Source organism: Sus scrofa, chromosome 14, assembly GCF_054392235.1.
Source record: "Sus scrofa isolate SSC_HxYL_T2T_F1_AM1 chromosome 14, Sscrofa_HxYL_maternal_Yorkshire_Landrace_v2.0, whole genome shotgun sequence".
Classification (NCBI taxonomy): domain Eukaryota; kingdom Metazoa; phylum Chordata; class Mammalia; order Artiodactyla; family Suidae; genus Sus; species Sus scrofa.
In genome coordinates, this window is record NC_139396.1 from 87,864,091 (window position 1) to 87,887,530 (window position 23,440).

The following is a 23,440-nucleotide window of genomic DNA, read 5'->3' on the forward strand; positions in this document are numbered from 1 at the left end:
TTTTTCTCTTCAATCTTCTTCAAAAAATTTTTACAAAGCCAGGGGAAGCTTAATCTCAGCACATTTATACTGACAAAGCATGACTAATAAAATGGCCCCTGCCCTCCATGAACTTAACATTAGTGAAGGTATTTACAGGTTACTTGCATTTCTTCTAGAGATAATTTAAAGGATGAGCAAGGTATCCAATAGTAACTGTAGCTACTTCTGCCTTTCCTACTCTGAAAGAACAAGCCAGATGTGATGTGGATGTACTAATCCCATATGGCATATTTCTTCAACCACCAAATGAAAGCAAATGCTTTAGCTTGACATTCAAGGCCTCCCATAATCTGACTCCTCCTGCCTGGTCAACCCTATTTCTAATTCCCAATATACACAATTAAACCATTTCAAGCCCTCAGCATTCTCTGTTCTTTTATGTTTTTTAAAAAAATATCTACTTCCATGGAAACAAATACCCCAAAGCCTACTGGTTAAAATAATAAACATTTATTATCTTATAAATTTAGGAAATGCTTAGCTGGGTGGTTTCTGGCTTGGAATTTCTCAGGAGGCTGACATCACCCTTGGTGGATCTGCTTCTGAGGGCTCATTTAAAAGCTGGTGGTGGTTGTTGAGGGGGGGTCTCAGTTTCTCTCCACATGGCTCTCTTCTACTACTGTTGGAGTGTAGTTGTTGGCCTCTCACTCACTTCGGTAAGTGACCCACGAAAGTGCTTAGGTGCAACCTCTCCTTTATATCATATCCTCACAAGCCACACTGCATCACTTCCTCCAAAACTCTACGTTAGAAGTGAATCCCTAGGCCCATATTCAAAGGGAGAATTACGTTCTACCTTTGAAGACAGGGTCAATGAATTTGTGGACATATTTTGAACCACAATAATGTTTCCACCCCATTGCTCATTCTGTTCCACTGCTCAGAATGCCCTTTTCCATATCTACAGAGTGCAATCCTACAAGACTTTATATATGCATTTGGCAGCATCCCTGGTCTCTTACCACTAGATTTAAGCAGCACCCTGAACCCTCATCACGGGAACCAAAGAAATGTCTCCGGACATTACCAAATATTCCATGGTGAACACAAATCACTCCTGTTTTAGACCACAGTTCTAGATGGTAAGTTCTGTGATTCTATTCTTCCACTTCAATATTAAAACGGTTTACTATGTTGATATAGTCTCTAGCCCCAAAGACTATATTCTAACAAGCTAAGAGAAGAACAAAACTATTCCTTTTTTATTTTATGTTGCTGTCCAACCCTCCTTAGGCTTCCTTCATTCCTCTGGGTGATTCTAATAACTTTTCAATAACACCCCCACCATTCTTTTTTTTTTTTTTTTTTTTTGCTTCATTTATCATCTGTTGCTTTTTGCCAAAAAGAAATGCTATTAACAAAAATCAACTCATTCTTCCAGCCTGGCTCAAATACCACCTCTTCACATTCTCCCAGATGTTCTTGGATGGAATTTGTATTTTCCTCCCTTTCATATTTATAAACAGCCTGGTAGTAGAGTCAGGTTTCCATATACCCAAATCTTTCTTCCCAAATGCCTCCCAGGGTCAGACATGATGCCCAAGATAGTATACAAGTAGGATCCAACTGTGAATGAAATCAATTGCATTGAGGGCTTTAATACAAAAAGATATTCCAAGTGATCACATCACTAGAGAAAAAGAGTTTGGAGGCAAGTCTGGCAAAACTTGCTCTTAATGCCTTTCGCAGTCTCACATTCATTACTGGTTATGAGTACAATGAGGAAGTTGACCACTCCCTTAAGGTCATGACTGGTTACGTTCAAATCCTGTCTCATTCACCATGAGACCTTGGGCAAGTTAATTAATTGTCCTGTGCCTCAAATTGCTCATCTGTAAAATGGTGATTGTTGTAATACTACCTGGGGTGGGGCTGAAATATAAAACAGATCAACTTGGAGTTGCTCTGGCTGAATGAGAAGAGAGAGAACCAGAGGCTCACTCATTTAGTGTCATCCCCACTGGCTGCAGTCTCTAAGGGCATCATCTCAGGAACCTAGAGCCCTCTGGGTTAACCTGAGACAAACACCAACAGCATTTCAGTGGTTCTACTGATAATGAAATGGAAAAGATGAATAACAGCTTGCCCAAGGCAACATGGCTAATTAACTATAAACCATAGACTAGAATTCCACTCCCTCAATTCATAAGCTGAGTGCTCCTTCCACAAACTCAGCTGATTTAGTCCTGATATCAAATATTCCTACTTAGTTTAACTTGTCTTATTTTCTTGAACTGGCATTAAAGTCCTGCATGTGACCCAGGTTATCCTACCTTGCCCCTTCAGCCATGCCAATCTGCTTGCTGATTCCTACCTTAACAATAGGCTAACTGCCTTGTTCAATCCATTCCTTTCCACAAATTCCATGACAACTAATCTCCCTTAAATTTGAATGGTGTAAAATTAAACTCCTCCAGAAGCCCAGTGGATAAATTGACTTCTATTCTTATTTCTCCTAGATTTGAAAAATCTTCCTATTATGACCTGTTCTTACATCATTCTAAGATATTCATAGTATATAATTTTATACTGCTTAACTCATCATTTTCACAGATACAAGGTCTTTTGCACTTGTTGAAAAATCACAATGTAAAAGTTCTCATACCCCCTCATGGATCTCTCATATCTCTTAAAATCAGAGGCTTAACTGTGTTATACTGACTGTTCTTTCATATTGCCCACTGTTGTGTTATGTATTATTTAATCTTTTCAGTCAATTTCTTAAGTTCACTGGTGGTAGGCAGGGATTGTTTTAAATGTCTGTATACAGATATATGTTATATATATGAGGTAAGCTTAAACAGTAACATATCAATATACTCTAAATGGTCAATCCCATCAACAAAAATGTGAACTTCTCAAGAATAAATATTCTTTTTAATCTTATAAACCCCAATAATGTCTAACGTAGGGTTCTAATATAGTGACAATAAATATATGGACATATTTTAGATATCTCTTAAATTCTTATGCACTGTAAGTCCAAGTACAAAAGGAAAAAAGCAAAAAAGGAAAATGGGGCAGGGGTTACAATTTCTTTTAAGAATATATAGATGTATATATGTATGTACGCATACCATATATGTGTGTATTAGATATACCTTATTCTTCTCTTTCTACATTTGTTACATGCTACATGTCAGGCTGCAAAAACAATAGAAGAACTTATGTCAGGGCTATGTGTTACATGCATTATCTAAGTACTATTTATATCTTTTTTTTTTTTTTTTTGGTCTTTTTTAGTATTTTGTCTTTTTTTTAGGGCTGCACCAGCGGCATATGGAGGTTCCCAGGCTAGGGGTCTAATTGGAGCTGTAACTGCTGGCCCATGCCACAGCCACAGCAATGCAGGATCCGAGCTGCATTTGCCACCTACACCACAGCTCACAGCAACGCCGGATCCTTAACACATTGAGCAAGGCCTGGGATCAAACCCACAACCTCATGGTTCCTAGTTGGATTTGTTAACCACTGAGCCACGATGGGAACTTCTACTATTTGTATCCTAAAGATTTTTAAAAAACCCAAACTTAGATTAGGTTAAAAAAACCCAGACCCATCACACAGCTAAGTCATGGCAGAGCTAGAATGTAATCCTGGTCTAATTCCAGAATTCATATCTTAACTACCATGCAGTGCGACTCAGGGCAAGTATTCTACATTACACTTAGTGGGGTTACTAGGAAGGCTATTGTAAAGGATTAAATGAGTTAATTCATGTACTGAGCACAATACCTTACACATAATAAATATCTAATAATCCTCTCTCATTATTATTATTATACTAGGATGAAGTTAAAAGTCAAATAAGACATGCTCTCTGCCCTTAAAAATATGTTTAACTTGTATAGGCAGAATTTTAAAATGGACCTTAAGATTTCCTGCCCTACTGAATGTGATATCATGCTTATAGTCAAAAGAGATTTTTCCAGATGTAATTAAGGTTACTAATCAGTGGACTCTGAATTAATCAAAAGGGAGATTATACTGGTGGGCTCCATCTAATCTCATGAGTCCTTAAAAAGAAGTTTTCTCTAGCTGATTGTGGATGGAAAAGTCCTCAAGGAGGATATGGAACTGTCAGATTTAATGAGCTGTTGCTGGCTTTGAAGACTGAGGGTCTACATACAAGGTACTGGAGAGTGGTCTCTAGGAGAGTGCTGCTTGGCCAGTCAACAAGCATGAGGAACTGAATTCCACTGACAACCTGAAAAAGACTAAAAGCATATTTTCCCTAGAGCCTCCAGACTAGAACACAGTCTGGCTGACACTTTGATATGAGCCTTGTGGAATCCCAAACAGAGAAGCCACTGAAGACCATCTAGATTTCTGATCTAAAGAAACATGGGATAATGAAAGAATGTTGTTTTTAAGTTGATGGTAATTAGTTATGCAGGTGATATAAATTCACAAATCTAATTCACAGGGAATACAAAAATATGAACAAGGACTTAGGCTATAAATAGAGGTGTACATAAAGCACAACGGAAGGAGTGTAACTCACCGAGATGGCGAAACTGAGAAGGGTATGAAGTCATAGTGAATTTAGTGGTGCTACTACCATTTTGAAGAATGAATAAAATTTGCTGACTGTGGGTTGAGGGAAGGATGCATGAAGAAAAGGAGGAGGAAAGATATTCCCAGCATAGAGAGGACAGCAAAAGAAAATGATGAGCAAGCTGAGACAGCACAGATGGTTGAGCCAACATCTAAAAGATGAGAGCTACAAAAGGTAAGAGCCTAGTGGGGGGTGACAGACAGAGCTAGGTTGCGATGCTTCCTTCCTGGTGAAAAAAGTTTGGACTTTTACTCTGCTAGCACTGATAGCACATTTTAAAAGAACCTTTTAAAATTAATGGAAAATATTTGAAGACTTAATAAGGTACATGCATACGTATATTTATGGTTGTATATGTAAAATATGAAAAAATATGTTTTAATACTCAAGATAGCACATAGTTTTTCTTGCCTTTAAGATAAAACTAAAATTACCCCAACTAATTAAGTTGAAAATATGTTTCTAAATTGGCTAAATTCAGTAACAATGTCTCCATTCACAAAAACATAATTTCCTTTTTCCTGAGTAAACAAAAATAAAATATATCTTGATATAATACTCAGAAAAGTATCCATTTTCCACAAAATAATCTATTTTGATATCTTAAAACATGTTATTGATACAGCATAATTATGCATATAAAAGATCTTTTCAATCTAGCTCTCCTTTGGTAGTTACACTAAGATATTACCATTATCTTTCAAAGCAAACTGCTGCAATTTAAACAGTTTTAGCAAGACTTTAAATGATTTTTTGCCTAGCTTTCTAACTATCATACATGCCAGGATTTGTATTTTTTTCCTGTCTTTAAAATAAAAAAGTTTGTTAAAATTTATGAAATAGTAAAATTTATTTTATTTGAACCTTAGGGTACTTTTTCTGAGCATACTGGTTAGCAGGCCTCTCTCCTTAGAGAAAAGGAAGTTTCATCTAAAAAGGAATGTTAAATATGTCTGGTCACACTACAGATTTAGAAATAAAATGTTGAAATAATATAATTGAGCCAGGATTGCTCATTTCTCTCCCCCTTCCCTGAGGGGCTCTGTGGGAATAAATTAAGTACTGAGGGAGGTGCATTAAAATAAGGAGGCTCCTTGTGGCTAACAGCAACTGAGTGTCCTAGGCCCCTCATTTATTATCAGAGTAACTTAAGCTCTAGGGAAAGTAGGCATCACTAACCTAAAAACTAAGGTTACACCAATGGATTTTTAGAAGAGTACATTGCTAAGAGTATTACATGAAAACGTTGTAATAAATGTAAGTTATGCCAAGGCTATTGAATATTAGTCTTACAATAATTAGCACTAGCTGCTGGGTATGTATTTTTCTGCTTAACCTAATTTCAGCAGATTGTTTATTCCTATCAATCTAGGCCAGAAGGGGTACCTAAAAAAAAACCCTAGGAATATTTTCATGAATCTGTTCTTTAAATTTTAATCACATGATCTTGGCTTCTTTACCAGTCTCTGGTACTTAAAAAAATTTATACACACACACACACCCCCATATATATTAGAAACAATGCCAATTATAGATGCATATTACAGAAAATAACATATCCTACCTTATTTTCAAATGCAACCTTATCTTTTAAAAATTCAAAGTTGACATGTTTTCCAGTATTAAGACTATGCATGATACAGAATAAATGATAACTATTATTAGCAATGAAGCAGTTACACATAAACATGTAAACATTTAAGAATAGTAATGTCTTTGAAATATAAATGCAAAAAGTCAACTATATCTACATGATAGTTTAAGATATTAGAACACTTAAGTATGAGAATATAAATGGTCATCAGTTAAAGTTTAATTACTGTTCAATAATTTACTCTTTAAAAAGACAATGAGTTTCAATAAATTCTACCCACAGGGACAGATATTTTTCCTGCCAAAGCACTTCTCTTGTCCATGGTGCACCATCCTATCTCTACCCAATATGGTTGTTCTTCATTCATGATAACACAAGTGATTACATTTAAATGGCATTTTACATAAACTACACCAAACTGCCCTATAATTTCATTTTAGACTGAATTAATTAACTTCTCAGTGGGTGGCTAAGGTGCCTGAACATAAGCCTAAAGAAATACTTGACTGTTTAACCTACCTTACATGTATTATCTCTAAATCAAGGCAGCTTTTATTTTAATAAACAGTACCAGGTAAAATACATTTAGTAGAAACCAAAAGGGTAAAGATAAGGCATTTATAATAAATGGATTTAGTTTTCCACATATATGCACATCCATTTAAAAGAAGTTGGGAGCACTGCAGACAGACAGAATTTAACAGAACTAACCAAGGGTTGGCATGCCTGATATTTTGACTGTTTACCTCAGGAGGTTGCATTTATATAACAGAATGCCTTCTTTTTCCTTGTAAAATGTTTAAATAAAAGCCTCACTACTAAAAAAAAATTAAAAAATAAAAATATAAAGCCCTCCCTACTTTGTAGCTAATAAAATACTATCTTAATGCTGTTGTAAGTAATTTACACCCCAGAGCTTGGGATGTAAATGTAATTTTCTAAGATATTATCAGATCATCAGACTTATAATATCATAAAATACCTATTCTATTACATATCTCCAATTATAATATTATCAAGATCTGACAGCTAACTCTTTGTTTCAAATTTATAGTCTTCATATATCAAGAAACAAATTAAAAGAACAAACAAGGAATGTGAAAAGCCAGCTCATAAAAAGCTGAAATGTTCTTTTATTACATGGCATATTTTTCTCTGTCATAAACTTCTGGTTTAGGAAACAAGAAAACAAATACTTCTTTTGACAAACTCTTTGACAAAGAGTTTAACTCAGTATATTTAGATTTTTTTTTTTTTTTTAAACTGTGGAAGGAAGAAAGGGAGGGAGGGAAGGAGCCCCAACTTTGTATTATACCTTCTGTGGTGGAGTGGGGAGAACTAACATTTTATGAGCACAGTGTCAAAGGAAGTACAGCTGAAGACTTCAGCCTGACTTCAAAGGCTGTGTAGCATACAGTAAGATGGGCCCCCAGAAACAACAGCCTGAATAATGTGAAGGGGGAGTGGTCCTTGGTCAGGCTTCACCTAATGGTTCTAGGAAGAAGGGCTTCAGCCTTATTTCAGAGTGCCCACTGAGGACACAACTGCTAGGTGACTTCTCTAAGAACAAATTCTCCTTTCTGTACAACTTAAATCTTTCTTGATATAATATGCAAGAGAAGAGCAACAAGAACATAATCTGGAAGTTTTAACACTGCTTTGTTGTACGAAAGGCTTTAACTGAAAAAAAAAAAAAAAAAAGAAAAAGGGAAAAAATAAAGAATGCTGCTTAGATGCCAGTTCCAAAAAAAATTTTTGCCTGCAGCATCTTCTAGCTCAATAATTTAGTGGCAATGACAGTCACAAATGCTGTCAAAAACAGCAATGAGGTTTAAAAAAAAATAAACAAAAATTCATGCAATAATATCCTTTAGATTTTTAATTCATCATTTTCTGAATTGGCAATCACAGTGGAGATTTACGAGAATTTTCTAGTTAAAAAAAAAACAAATTAATCCTACCTTTTTAGGTTTTCATACACTTGATTGTCTCTAAATTCTATCAGGCAAGCATATAGGATTTCCTTCTCATCAAATGCTATGTCTATCCTGGTGTCGCCAGTCACAAGAGACCTTTTGTACCATTACTCCCTTGAGTCTCAATTCTTACTAGGAGTCCTGGGCAAACACAAAAGTAACCTGGCAGTTACATCATTCTACATAAATGAAAAAAGACTCTGCTATCTAAAAATAATGAAAGGCTCCATTTAAATTGTAATTTTTTCAAGTGTTCATTTTACTTTGTAATAATGTAGTTCTGATCCAAACAGAGTTCTTTTAAGCTTTAAAAAGATCTCTAGGGATTACACACGGGGCAGTAATTTAATTCTTATATTTGTATTTCTTGAAATGACATTTAGGGTTCCATGTGATTTGAGATTTTCAGTGCTGTTGCTGACACCTTATGGAAACTTTTATTTTATTTGAAAATTCTGATTAGATTTTTAAAACGGTCAAGTTCTTGTTTGTAAGAAGCATATTAATTTGAAAAATGGATTTTTTTTTGTTTCTTTAAGGTATTCATCCTCTTGCTATTTATTTCTCACTTGATTTCATAATCCTGTTTGTGTTACTATGATTAGTTGCTATGGAAATTACCTCCTATGGAAATGATTCCGATGTCATTATTGTAAGAATATGACTTTTAATGACGAATATCAATAGCAGACATGAGCCCTTACTAGAAAAAGGAAGTCTAATTAAAAATTTTTAGGATTAATCTGAAAATTATTATCATTGCCAACTTTTCTGATATTTTTGAATCAGCCATCTGCTTTTTAAATAAGTATTAAATGAATTTTAAGGTGTTAACCAACTACTCACTTCCCCAAATGCCAGTATCACAATGGAAATTAGTATCATGCATAGAAAAGTGGAAGTAAAAAATATTTCATCTATCTGTTCCCTAAACTAATAAACATTTTGCTTTACTTATGAGAGTTAACGTCAACAGGATTCCAGGGCTCATCAAGGAAACAACTTTGAATAGCACATTAAAAATTCCCTTAAAAAATGAAGAATTTAATATTCCAATATTTATCCCAGGAATTTGAAAGGTCAGTGAGTTAACCAGTGGGTTAAACAATAGATGAGAGCCAGTGGACCATTAGATGAGAATTCCAGAATGCTAAGAAGAAATATTCTTGGGTGGATTCTGTAATTTGTGGTTTGAATAAAACTTTGAAACATTCCATTAGTATTAAAATTCTCACAATGAGAATATGGCTCTTATTTAACACATTTTAAATTACTAGACAGTCTCTCTCCAAAGAAATTTTAATGCTTTCTTTTACCTAGTGCTTGTTCACTGCCTGGTACTAATTTAGGAATAAATTAACCCTTCCAACAATTGGGATATTGTCTAGAAACTGCCTCATACACTCTGATGGAGAAATCACTTATATTCTGAAAATCATAAGTAAAAGAGAAATCCATCTCATTATAAAACATTTTTTACACCTAACAGCTTATTAATTACTAATGTAAATCACTGTCATATTTACCTACATAATTACATATTACTACATCTATAGTGCTTCTGAATTAAGCCTCACGATTATAGATTGTTAAATGTTTTATACATTAGGGGTTTTCTATACTTGTGCCTGCAACCATGATCTGGGGTCCAAAATGTCTTTGATAGATTTCTGCCTTGGAGCTGGCACTGGCTTGGCTTCAAATCTGGTTTTAGTGTCTGTGTGTTCACCATCAGTTAAACTATTTTTCCTGGCAGGAAGAAGTTTTCGAGGAGCAGCCATTGGTTTCTGCAAATGATGCATTAGGGTTGATAATTTGGTATCCAAAGGCGCAGTCTGAGATATACTCGTTTTTTCCCAGTTGTCCTTAACCAATTGATCTGTATTGCTCTGTGTCTTTAAGCTGAATGGAGCTTTATCAGAAGGAGGAAGGGGAGCTCGTCTCTTTTTCCCTTTCCCATCATGTAACTGCTTGCTTGCAGATGGAAATACCTTTTTCTGGATGACAACTTGGTGATTACCATCAAAGAGGGTGGCCCAAGGAGGTGGGGAGAATTCCTCATGCTGACCAATAAGGAACTCTCCATTTGTCTCTTCAATTTTTTTCTGTATTATATCAGTTAAACTTTCAATTTTTAAAGGTGAATCAATGCCTGTAAAAATTTTAAGAAAAAATACATGGAAAAATTCAAAAGCAGTATACAGTTTATACAAGTAAGTTAATACAGCATGTTATCTATAATGGTTATCAAAAACAGATTATGATAAGCAAGTGGCTGTTCATTTTTAACAAGTGCTTATTTGTAAAAATAACCATACCAAATAGAACCAAAAAATAAGGAGATCGTGTACTATGCACTGCACATACAAACACATATGTGCATAAGTACATTCCTACATAAATGTGTTAAATCCAGAGGAGTGGAGTCACATCAGAATTTTTTTTAATTTAACAGATGAAGTATTTATTAAATAACTTTTCTTTGATTTAAAATCTATTCTGACTTCTTGGAAAGAGTGGGTTCTCTTTTATAAAACCTTGATATGTAATCTAGGACAAATGTTACTGGATTAATATTCTTTCCTAAGGACCAGTAAAGTCTCTGTAATAGGGAAATAAATCCAAAACAAAAAACCCGGGGAAATAGAGTAAAGCCCTAATACCACTTTGATGATAAGAATGCTGGATGAAATCTTCCTTGGTAAAAATAAGAGAACAGAGATAAATGTCAATTACATGACATTTGCAAATGCATAACCTCAAATGTTTCATTTTAAACCCAACAGTTTATGGCATATCTAAGTGCAGGGAAGGACACTGGTGCCAAAATATACTGAAATTTAGCACTGATTGTGCTTGTTTACAACACTGTTCACTGAGGCAATCCCACAAAGACACATACCCTTCAGAATGAGGGAAAATGGAATATTAATGAGCTTAGAAACCTAAAATTTTCCAAAGTATTAAACTTAACCAATTTTTTAGCCTGAGATGAAAGTTTCCATTTATTAATACTCATTTATCAACACTACTTTAAAACAAATTTAATAAAATGTAGACAAAATTACTGAACATAATTATATTTTAGAATCTGCAAGTTTACATTTTCAGAATTTTCATCAGCTACTCAGCTAATATTTATTTTCAGTGCACTCTTATTCATTTTGAAGTCTTAACATTTTTGTTTGATCTTAAGCATTCAAACTATGAAAAATGTGTATTCATTAATTTTGTATTAATTCATCTATTAAACATGAGTTCCTTAGTCTATAATCACAGTCTTTTTTCATTCATTTTGACAGTGCTCTGAAAATTTTAGCATTTTAATGTCAATAGAATAAGCTGCTTGAGTAAGGACAATGTTGTTTTTGTTACCCTGCAGCTTAGAAAAGACAAACCCCACTTACTCATATCATGGTAGACTGAGGTTGCCTCTTTTGTCAAGAACAAAGGTGGTTTCCGTGGTGACATAATCTCAATTTTCATAAGTTCTTCACAACAATGCTTCCATTGGCCTAAAATAGACAGAAGAAGACAGGCTAGTTTAAAACATAAATGTGAAGACATACTTAATTCTCAACAGATATCAACACATTTTTTTGCTCTGAAAAATAACAGTGAATTTATAAAGCATTGCCTTAAAGAAGCTATAGAAACCTAATACTACTCATAATCTCAAAATCCAAGTCTAGGCATTAAAGTACTTTATTTTAAAGATAAATCTGCATGAATAGATATTAAGCTAAGATCTGTGGGCTATCAAATACTGTACCACCTCACTAAATGGTCAATAACTAAAAACTCTGCAGCAAAAGTTTACATATGTGCTATTATTTTAAATATTAAATAAAAACATCCAGGATTTAAGACAGTTGAAAGGTTAAAAAAAATTAATTTCAATGTTTTATTTTTAAGTTTTATTTAAGTATAGTTGATTTACAAGGTTGCGAGAAAGGTAAAAATTAACTGAAATATAGTTACCTAGAAGGAAGAAGGAAAAAAAGGAGTTATAGTTCTCAAAACTGATTTTAGCTTTGAAAATTTTAATTAAGAATTAAGAACTGCTTATGTAATAATGATCTCTTCAAGATGATTATCAGGCCCTTTCAAAAATCAGACAACTAGAAAAACAGCGAATTTTCATTTCAGTAAAGATATATAAAAGCCTGTTACTATAAGGACAGGTCACTCAAAATTCTAACTGGATCTAATTTATCTTAGAAAGGACATTTTAAATTAAGCTATTAGGTATTCAGAATAGTAATAAAAATGTTCTTGAATAAGTTGTTCTAATTATTGTTAAAATTTTAAAGTGTGGACAAAATTCATTTTTCTTGTAACTATGTTTTACTATGTTCATTTCAAAATAAAATTATTAGGTTTATCTCTCCTGAGTGAATGTTTAAAAAATGTCAACTTTCCTGTCTTTCTTGTGGACTTGTAGGCTGGATAACAACTGTGCTACAAACTATGTGTCTACATACTCTTTAAAAAAGTAAGTCACTGAGGTTTACCATTCTTATATTCTATCAGACATTAGTAGAAAAATAAGTGTAATACACATATGTACTCTTTTATACTGATTTATGATCTATTTCTCTTCCTTTTATTATATTCTCAAGCTCCATATTCAATATCCAACTTATTTTCCATGCCTTAAAAATTAAGACATTTCATGCTTAGTCAAATTATCTATTTATTTTTGTTGTTTTGTTTAATTTACTGTCATGTTAATATGGTAATTATGCATAAATTTTAAATCTAACACCTTAAATAGTTAAGAAACATAAAAAAAACCTTTTAGTATGTTTTACTACAATGCTAAATATAGAATATGTTAAAATTTCAAAATAACCCACATAGCAATTTATAAAGGGAATAAAATCTTGAGTTTGAAGCTTCAAAGGTTGCTCTGTAGAATTTAAATCTAGTAGGATCTGAGATCTGATAACTTATTCCTCCCCTCTACTTCCTTTTTTCGATAAATATATAAAAGCCAGCCTTTCCTTCTTGGGGGCAGAGAAAAAAGGCCTTATCTACCGGAAAAATAATGAAACAGTTTAAATTAGCAAACATTTCTCTGTCAAATCTTAGGCAAGTTATAGACTGCAGTATTTTCTCTTTATTGATAGATGAAAGCTTTTCATTGTTAAACTGATAGCAGAATACTAATCATTTTGAAAACTGGACTATAAAGCCACATTATATCCCATGTGTTACAGAAGTCAGAGGTATAAATGTGGTACAGTCACTGATCAAGATGTTACAATTAAAAATTTATTTACCAATAAATAAATTAGTATGCATAGGTATATGTGATACAAATATGCTAACATAAAAATAAGGGCCCAATATGAACTATTAAATGAATATATTTTATTCACATAAAATGTATATTGAAGCTGTTTCCCCCTATATTTACTGTTACATTTCCAGTCAAAATGATGTTGTGCTAAGCTGCTTACTTAGTATTTACATTATTAAATATTTGAAAAAAAATTTGACCCACCATTATGAGCTCTACCTTTTCTGATCATCCAAAACATTCTTCTTTTACATGTTTGTTAGTTCTCACATATTAAAAAATCAGCTATTAAACCCCCTTGCCACCAAACCTCCACTCTTCAGACTGTACTTTCACAGGCTAAACACCTAGTTCCATTAGTGTTTTCTCATGATTTCTAATTATCTCACCCTCACAATTTTCTACTCTTAAGCTAAATCAAATAATTGAAATTTGCTCTAAATATTAAATTGTTATTACTTTGCTCTGCCCTGGATATCTATTTGTTCTATATATTTCATCTAAGATCATAAGGGGCTACACTTATCACTAGGAGTGTAAAAATCTAGAGTACATGAGTCTTTAGGATAGTATAACGACTGCCACATCTTTGTTTCATATCTTCCACAATGAATTCTAAAGAGCAAATGCAAAAAAGTAAACTTTAAATTTATACTTTAAAAATCAGGTACATTGACAGATTCTATCCCCAAAGCTCTAAATACTAAAAAAGTAGCCAGACCTGAGAACCTTATTGTCATCACTTGCTCATCACCTTGAGAGTACAAAAATGTCATGAGATTCTCATCTCTACAACTCCCTGTTTTAGCATGATAAATTATTTTACATAATTCTGGGAATAACAACATGAGATCATCTAGTAGTAGCTGATATCCAGACCATGATATTCTGTTATTTTTACCTCTTTTATCCCTCCTTCCTGTTTTTGTCCATAAAAATAATAAAATGCCAGAATCATTTCTAAAAGTGACACAGTCTTTTGTAAAACAGACTCTAAATCAGAGCATTTAGGAAAGCAGTTAAAATTTTAGTTGTGATCAGCAAATGAGAGGAAGTTGTTTTTAAGTTCTATACCTCAGCTGAAATTTTAAAATAAAGAAATGTAGTGCATGCTGATAAGCATGGAACAAATATTTAAACATCTACTGAGTGCGTAAGGATAGTACTTAGGAAAAACAAGTCTTAAAGAATCCAAGAAAGCCATGGAGGGAGTTGCTGGTTCTCTGAAGTAAACCAGACACCTCTTCGGCCTCAATTTTCTCATCTTTAGAGCAGAAGGAAATTTTTTTTTTTTTTTTTTTTTTTTTTTTAGGGCCACACTCACAGCATATGGAGGTTCCCAGGCTAGGGGTCTAGTCAGAGCTACAGCTGCTGGACTAAGCCACAGCCACAGCAACGCCAGATCTGAGTTGCGTCTGCGACCTACACCAGAGCTCACGGCAACACTGGATCCCTAACCCACTGAACAAGGCCAGGGATCGAACCTGCAACCTCATGGTTTCTAGTCGGATTCGTTTCCACTGCGCCACGACAGGAACTCCAGAAGGAAATAATTTCTAACTCACTGGGTTGTTATGAAAAATAAATGAAGCCATATGATATGTGGAAGGTAATCAATAAATTTAGTTCCCTTTTCTGCCCCCTTCCCAACCATCACTGTAATAACTGACCAGGCCATGCATCAGAGCAGGCTAATAAAAATTAGTCTGAGGACTGCAGATACTATTTTATAGAGTTCTTGAAAACAGCCTGCAAAATGTCCTAAAATATCTGTAGGATTATTTCTAGGAATTACAGAAATAACCTTCTATAATTTGGAAATGGCTCTACTTTATAATTCTATAGAAAGGCATAAAATTCTAAAACAATTCTATAGAAAGACATAAAATGTTGGTTGAAACTTGCAGAATCTAACAGTAGGCTTAGTTTGCTTGGAAACAGATATTAACCATAGTCTACATTTTTGATATTTTCCAGTTGATAAGATTCCTCCTTAAATTGAGAATATTAGAACCTCACATATTTTACATACTAGAGTTCTATTATATTACCACCACATTGTTTTTATAATCCATGTATTATTGAAACTAAAAAACCATCTGGTTAAAAAAAAAATCTTTTTGGATGATGTCCAAAATGATACAATAATGAATCTAGGGTTAACAGGTTACATAAAAATGAAGTTTCTTCCAAACGTTTTAATATTTTATGATCATCACTACTCCAGAGAAGTTTTTTTACTCCTCATATGGTTAATTATCCCTTTGATCAAACACACTGCCTTAAGCAGTTCAACCTAATGTTTTGAGAAAATGTGGTCTAGCTGTTTTAGGGACCAGAAAAACTTAAAGGTAAGAATACTAGGAATTCAAAGGTATACTTTATTATAGTCCATCAGACACTGAGGAAAGGTTGAGAGAAAAAAGTATCAATGCATTGATGATATACTACCATTTTATTCAAAAGCATAAAAAATTTTGGAGTTCCCGTCATGGCGCAGGCAGAAACAAATCCGATTAGAAACCATGAGGTTGCGGGTTTGATCCCTGGCCTAGCTCAGTGGGTCAAGGATCCAGAGCTGCCGTGAGCTGTGGTGTAGGTTGCAGACATGGCTCAGATCTGGCGTTGCTGTGGCTGTGGTGCAGACCAGCAGCTGTAGCTCCAGTTAGACCCCTAGCCTGGGAACTTCCACGTGCCTCGAGTGCAGCTCTATAAAAAAAGCAAAAAAAAAAAAAAAAAAGAAAGGTATAAAAAATTTTTTCATACAGTAGTTCCACGGTGCCCTCATTTCTAAGGATCAGCATTGTCACTGTAATGGCTTAGGTCCCTGGTCTAGGAATTTCTGCATGCCACAGGTGTGGCCAAAAAAAAAAAAAAAAAAAAATTCTTGATACAAACTATACAACTGTAATATAATTTTAATACTTATATTGCTATGTGCATCCTTTCATGCTACATGAATATGCTATTGGAAAAATCCAAAAATCAACTTACTAAGATCAAAGAAATGCTGCCAGAAGGCTTCCAACCACTTATTTAGATCTTCTCTATTGTCAGCTGCAAATATATGAGTTATAGCCTGTCCAGCAACAGGGTTGATGACAGAGAAAATATGGATTCTTTTCTTTTTCTCCTTATCCATTGCTCGAATTCTGGTTTCCTGAAAATTAAGACATTGGTGTTTTACAAGAGAATATTTCTGTAATAATCAAATGTTTTATTGCTCAGTGACCATATTTATACTAGATACAATTATAATCTTATTACTGATAATTTTAAATGTATTATATGTAATTTTGAGAATTTTCAATATTCAAACTCAAATCTAGGTTTTTTTTTTAAAAAAATGCTTTACATTAAAAATGCTGAGTAATGTTCCAAAGTATGCTACATAGAGCACTTATGTTAAATTGCATAAGATTAAAACATAACCTGTTTTGATCTCTCAGTTTAAGTAGGAGCTTTTCTTTTATATACATCTTAAAATCTGCAATGAAACAACTACAGTGTGTTATAACTGTAATGAGTTACATTAACTATACTTCCTACAGTAATAAGATAATCAGTAAAGTATGTTTCTTATTCTAATATTTATGCATAGTACACAGTGTTATCAGTTAAAGCTGTAAAACCATAACTTAGTGTTTACTGCAGCAAACAGGCTTTCCTCATTAACATTTACTTCATATGTAACACTCATTTACAAAACTCATAGCTAAAGATCCATAAAGTAATATAACATTTATATGGTAATTTTTTTTAAAATGATGAATGTAACACTTTACAACAAAAGCAATAGTTTCACACATGTTGACAGTCCAAACCTTTCTTCTGAGTGGTATTAGGTAGGACATAGCTGTGATCATTTTGCACCTATGTATAGAAGACACTCTCTCCAAGTCACACACAGGCACTGTCATGTCATGTGATAAGCTAGCAATTACATGTAGTTTCCAAGGAATCATGAGGATAAAAGTCTGGAACAGACCTATCTATTAAGCAAAGATAGGGACTTGGCTGCAAAAGCTAATTTTACATTTTTCTGGAGCAATACTGTTCATGAGAAATATAATGTGAGCTATGCAAGTAATTAAAGCTTTTCTAGTAACCACATTAAAAAAAGGTAAAATGAAACTGGTGAAAATAATTAAGTAATAATTAATACATTATTTTAAAATAATGCATTTTTATAACCCAATATATTCAAAATACTATTTTAACAGGTAATTGATAGAATAACTTGAGATATTTTACATTCTTTCTTCACACTAAGCCTCTAAAATTCAGTCTGCATTTTTTCTCAACCTGGACCAACCATATTTTAAAGGCGTAATAGCCACTAGTAGCTAGTGGATACTGTATTGGATAGGGCAGTTCTAGAAGAATTTGGTTAAGCCCACTGCAATGTATGCAGAAGAATAGTGGGTTGGCAGTTACAAAAGCTGGGAATAAATTTATTTCACTGAGTACAGGGTGAAGAGAGGGTGTGTGTATTCACACACCAAAAGCAATGTAGGCATTTAATGATGTCTATGTGGACATTACAGACGTAGCAAAGAATTTGGAAGAAGAGCTACCCATTCCCTGAAAAACAGGTAAATATGGGCAGGTGAACATCATATAGTCCACATAAGAAGGTCTTTTCTGAAGGAAGGCACTTTTATTCAAATATCACATGAGAAAAAAATATATGCTGTATAAGACAGCTACTTAATTTTGAAATGTTTGAGAATCTCAAAAAACACAGATTGATAAAGACAGTCTATCCATTTGTTTAAAAAGTAGGAATGTGACTGTCTTCAGAGGATTGTTAACACTTACGGCCAACACTGTAATTTTATTATAATAGGATCTTTTTACATTCTTCTGCCTTGGTAATAAACTCCATGAATTAACTTTTTTTTTTTATGGCCACACCTGTGGCATATGGAAGTTCACAGGCCAGGGATTGAATCTGAGCTGCAGTGTGATCTATGAGGCAGTGGCAGCAATGACGGACCCTTAACCCACTGCACCAGGCCAGGGATCAAACCTGTGTCTCTGATCTGAACCTCTGCAGTCAGATTCTTAATCCACTGTGCCACAGCAGGAACTCCTAACTTTTTAAAGTAATTATTTGTTCAGTATAAAGAGATGCTGCCCTAAATGGCATCTTTGGTACCTGATAACATATGTCATTGACCTCTTTAAATATAAAGCTTATTATTAACACTAGCAGAGAATGATGCAAGCACTCAGAAGAATCTTTGAGATGCTTCTTTCACACTAAATGAAGGCTCACTTTGTGGCTGAAGACTGGAGGAACAACCCTCTATTGCTGTTAGCATTAAAAAACAAACAAACAAAAAACACCTAAACAACTAAACAATAAAATATGAAGTATTCTTATGGCTGGAATTGTGATTTCTTTTCACACAAATTTACTTTAATACAAATACCTGACTACCTTTCGTATATAGGTTTAAAAAGATTCAACTTAAAAGTTATTTAAAAATAAGTTGAGTTTTTTAATAGATGAGTAGGTTCAATTTTTAATAATTCCATGCTATCATTTCAAACAAAAATAGCTATGTAGAAAATGTGACAAACTGGATCATTTATATACTTCTAAGAGAATATAATACAATAATATATACTGTACACTCCATTAACTATGGAAGACATAAATACTGCTAAATTTTTACAACATGAGAGATTTTTTAAAGGTGCAAATGAAACACACAGAATAGATCATGTCAGTTAACTACTGTGTTTTATCTTCCTAAGTAATTTAACCAATGGGAAATTTTTTCAACCAAAAAACTGCATGTCAAAGGAAAATGGATTAAACAAAGTTTCTCATAATCTCACTGTGGGCAGAGTCTCAATAACAGTGCTGAGGACTTCATTTCCCAGATTAGAAAATAAAAGGTGAAATTTAGGATTGTTATCATTAAGGGCTCACATAATGTAGAGACAGAGGTTACGCATCTCTTCTTAGGGTGAAAGCAAAGAATTGGGGTATTTTTTCTCCTATTATTTACACACCTAGAATATACCCTGGTACCCACTACCTGAAAAATATTTGATGAGTAAATGAATGAGATAACAAAAGAACAACTCAAATAATGATAAAAAGTTTTACATTGATACTCAGATCCTAGAGGTAATCTCTGATTCACTTCTTAATTTATACTATTGATAAGGAAACAAGTTCTGAGATAAGCATTATCTCCAAAGTCAGTTTCCTGCTTTACTTTTGCTAATCCCAAACCTTTTTAGTTTATTTGGGAAGATGTATAGTCAGCTTTTATTGATTTGTAGATAGATTTGAGATTATTCACTGTGAGATTTTCATCCTTGGTTGGCTCTACTTTTGTCTATCAGCACATACTGAACTTCAATCTTCCACGGCATGAGATGGTGGGTACCCAGAGAAGGCCAAATGAAGTCAATAAAAATATAGTTTGAGAAGTCAGTTTTGTAAAGAAAATAGAATGAACTCTGAACCCAAAGCAAAATTTAAGGTTTTTCATTATTTTGAATTAAAACTGAATTTCAATCTCTCCACTTCTGTGGTATTGGAAAATTACTACATCTAGATTTATAAATCACTACCTTACTTTTGACTACATGACCTTAAAAATGTCTCCTGTGTATCCAGATTATGGTTTCTAAATAATACTCTTTCCTACCAGAAGGAACCAGAGCTCTTTAGAGAAATGGTTTGTTCCCAGCCTACGTCAGGAAATATACAGCATGAGCCTGGAACATCTTGTCCTACTAGAAGTCAAAGAATACTAGGACTGTATCAAAAGCAGTCAAGAGTAAACTTAAAGAGGCTTCTTGGAACCAAAGCTGGGACAATGTGAACATCACTGAGAATTAGAATGGTAATGGATTGATGTATGAAACATCTTTAAATCCACAAATTCATAATATTTAAGAACTCATTGGTCACCTTTCAAGGATGGCCTAGGAAATGAAGCTCTTAGTTTTAGTAAGTTGTATATAAATGCAAGAAAATCAAGCCTTTATCTTGCCTTTCCTGTAAGAATTGTTCTTCAACCTAATAGTGGATGAAGTAGAGGTATCCCAGGTAATACAGAAATAACCTTAAAATAGCACCAGTTTGCAATTCTCAAAGAAACAAAGGATCTAAGCAATGTTCATTAGTGGATATTAACATGAATGGAAGACCCAGACATTATTACATGCCTCCTGATGAAATTACCAAGACAGGACTTCTCGTGTGGCACAGTGAGTTTAAGAATCTGATCTGGGAGGTCCGGTCGTGGCTCAGTGGTTAACAAATCCAACTAGGAACCATGAGGTTGCGGGTTCAATCCCTGGACTTGTTCAGTGGGTTAAGGATCTGGCGTTGCCGTGAGCTGTGGTGTAGGTTGCAGACTCGGCTCGTATCTGGCGTTGCTGTGGCTGTGGTGTAGGCCGGCAGCTACAGCTCTGATTAGACCCCTAGCCTGGGAACCTCCATATGCCATGGGAGCTGCTCTAGAAAAGGCAAAAAGACAAAAAAAAAAAAAAAAAAAGAATCTGACCTGCAGTGGCTTGGTCTGTGAAGGCATAGGTTTGACCCTGGCCCAAGACAGTGGGTTAAAGGATGTGGGGTTGCCTTAGCTGCATTGGGATTCCATCCCTTGCCTGGGGGTTCAATCCCTATGTCATGGGTGTGGTCACTAAAAAAAAAAAGTTCTAAGACATATTCTTACTAACCAACATATCTGACTCAAAAATAGAAGACAACTTGAAGACGCAATCAGCAAACTCCAGATTATGAAAAGCTCTGCAGGATAAATGACCAAAATTTCTTCAACAAATAAATTGTGTGTATGTTATGTGTAGTGCAGAAAAAGGATGGGTGGAATAAAAGCCAACAGATTTAAATAAGAGATTTAAGAGACCTAAACAATCAACTGCAACTGCTCTTATTTGGATCCTGATTCAAGTTGTTTAAAAAAGTACAAGACTGGGAAATTTGAACACTGTCTGGATTTTTGATATTTGGTCTTATTTTGGCTATAAATTTTCTTTCTTTATTCGCTTTTTAGGGCTGAACCCGCAGCATATGGAGGTTCCCAAGCTACAGGTCTAATCAGAGCTACAGCTGCCAGCCTACGCCACAGCCACCGCAACAGAAGATCTGAGCCACATCTGCGACCTACACCACAGCTCACGGCAATGCTGGATCCTTAACCCACTGAGCAAGGCCAGGGATCGAACCCACAACCTCATGGTTCCTAGTCAGATTTGTTTTCACTGTGCCATGACAGGAACTCCTATAAATTTTCTTAAGTATGGTAATTGTAATATTTACAAGTAAAATGATACATCTCTAAGATCTGGCATAAAATAATCCTATGGTGGAGATAATGTGTGTGGGTACAGATGGGTTCATTTATACTATATTTTCTACAGATGATCTTGAAATTTTTCAAAAAAAACCTTAATACAAGTACAAAAACCCAAAAGCCTTCTTTCTTATCTATAATGCAGAGATTATATTTCACTCATATTTGCCTCACAAACATGTTGTAAAGATAAATGAGTTCTTTGAAAGGTGTTTGGTCTAAGTCTTGCTAATCAGAGATGAAGACAAAATTGTTGATGGCTAAAAACAAGCTTTAGACCTTATATGTACTCTGATAATATAATATACGGCAAACAATGCTTGAAATATGTAAAGCATAACCATAAATTAGACTTAAGCATTAAGTCTGATTAGTATTAGTGTGATACAATTATTTTCCATTTATGTCAGTGAAATCAGATGTAAACTCCTAAAGGAAAAGGCTGTTTAAAATATTTAATAAAAAATATCTGAATAGTTTATAGATATAGCATTCATACATTAGGAGGATGAACATAATCAGAAGAAAATCCCATGTGCTTCCTAAAAATTTACTTGCTAGGGTCCATCATAAACATAATGGTTAAAAGCAATTTCAAGACAATTTAACAAAGGACTATCACACCAACTAGTGTTATTGACTTGTTTGGTACAGATTCTATTATTCATTAAAATGAAGTGATGCATAGTATTTAAATCAAGAAAAGACTATTGATCTCAAAGACCTACACTTCTTTTCCATTCCACTACCCACCCCTCTGGCAATGGATAAAACTTTGGCTAATAAAATGCTTTCTTCAATGTATAGGAGATTCATTGGCTCCAGTTAAGTACCCCTTATTGAGAATGTCTAGCTCAACAACATTCATAGGGAAGTTTTTTGAAGTTGAAGCAATCACTTTGAAGTAAATCATCCTTTCAAATTTGGATTGAAAAGGGGAGGGGAATAGCTTTTAGGCTTTTCTTTCCTTAATGTGACTATTTCCACAGATGGCTCCCTCTGAAAATTAATGAACTGACTTAGCCTTACAGGAAATGCCATTTAGAAGGACGAGAATTATAGTTAGAGAACAGATCAAAATAACAGAACTATTATTTATATAACCTTGATCAAAATAACAGAACTATTATTTATATAACCTTAGCAACTGTAAAATTTATGTTTTCACATAATTTTTAAAGTAGTATTAAGTAAAATTATTATTTTCTAAATCATGAGAGAAGACAACCAAAAGAAAGAAACTCTGCTTTGTATTTAATATTTAACATTATTAAGCATAAAAAGATCTTAGAAACCCAGCAATGGAAATATACTAAAACTGAAACAGAAATACAGTTCTTAAAAGTTTTATTTGCTGCTCACCTGCTCTACATATGAGAAAATACCAAGTTAGCATTTAATCAAAGATCCTCTTTAAGAATATGTCCCTTAGAAATTTACAAAGTAAGGAAAACAATTAAAACATCTATTTTCTATTTAAAAACCAAGTAATTTAAAACACTGAATAGATTAAATAATTAAAATCTTTGAGTTTATCATAACATTGGAAGTAGGTGAGACAACAGACTCAATACTCATGTGCTACTTCTGGAGGAGCTAACTCCACTCCAGTACATA

The 23,440-nt window shown here is 33.9% G+C and overlaps 1 protein-coding gene across 6 annotated transcripts in view; it reads right to left on the minus strand.

Annotated features, from left to right (window-relative positions):
* RTKN2 (rhotekin 2) overlaps positions 1–23,440 on the minus strand; it is a 131,465-nt gene that overhangs the window by 39,895 nt on the left and 68,130 nt on the right. For 3 of the 6 annotated variants that reach the window (XM_084997049.1, XM_084997048.1, XM_084997047.1), the window contains exons 10-12: positions 16,470–16,635; positions 11,578–11,685; positions 10,162–10,322 (exon numbers count right to left, since the gene is read on the minus strand). In XM_084997049.1, coding sequence (XP_084853175.1) covers positions 10,162–10,322; positions 11,578–11,685; positions 16,470–16,635 — 435 coding nt within the window. Of the gene's footprint in view, positions 1–5,172; positions 10,323–11,577; positions 11,686–16,469; positions 16,636–23,440 lie in introns of those variants that run through there. The other 3 variants (XM_021073060.2, XM_021073058.2, XM_084997050.1) reach the window with 2 other exon arrangements.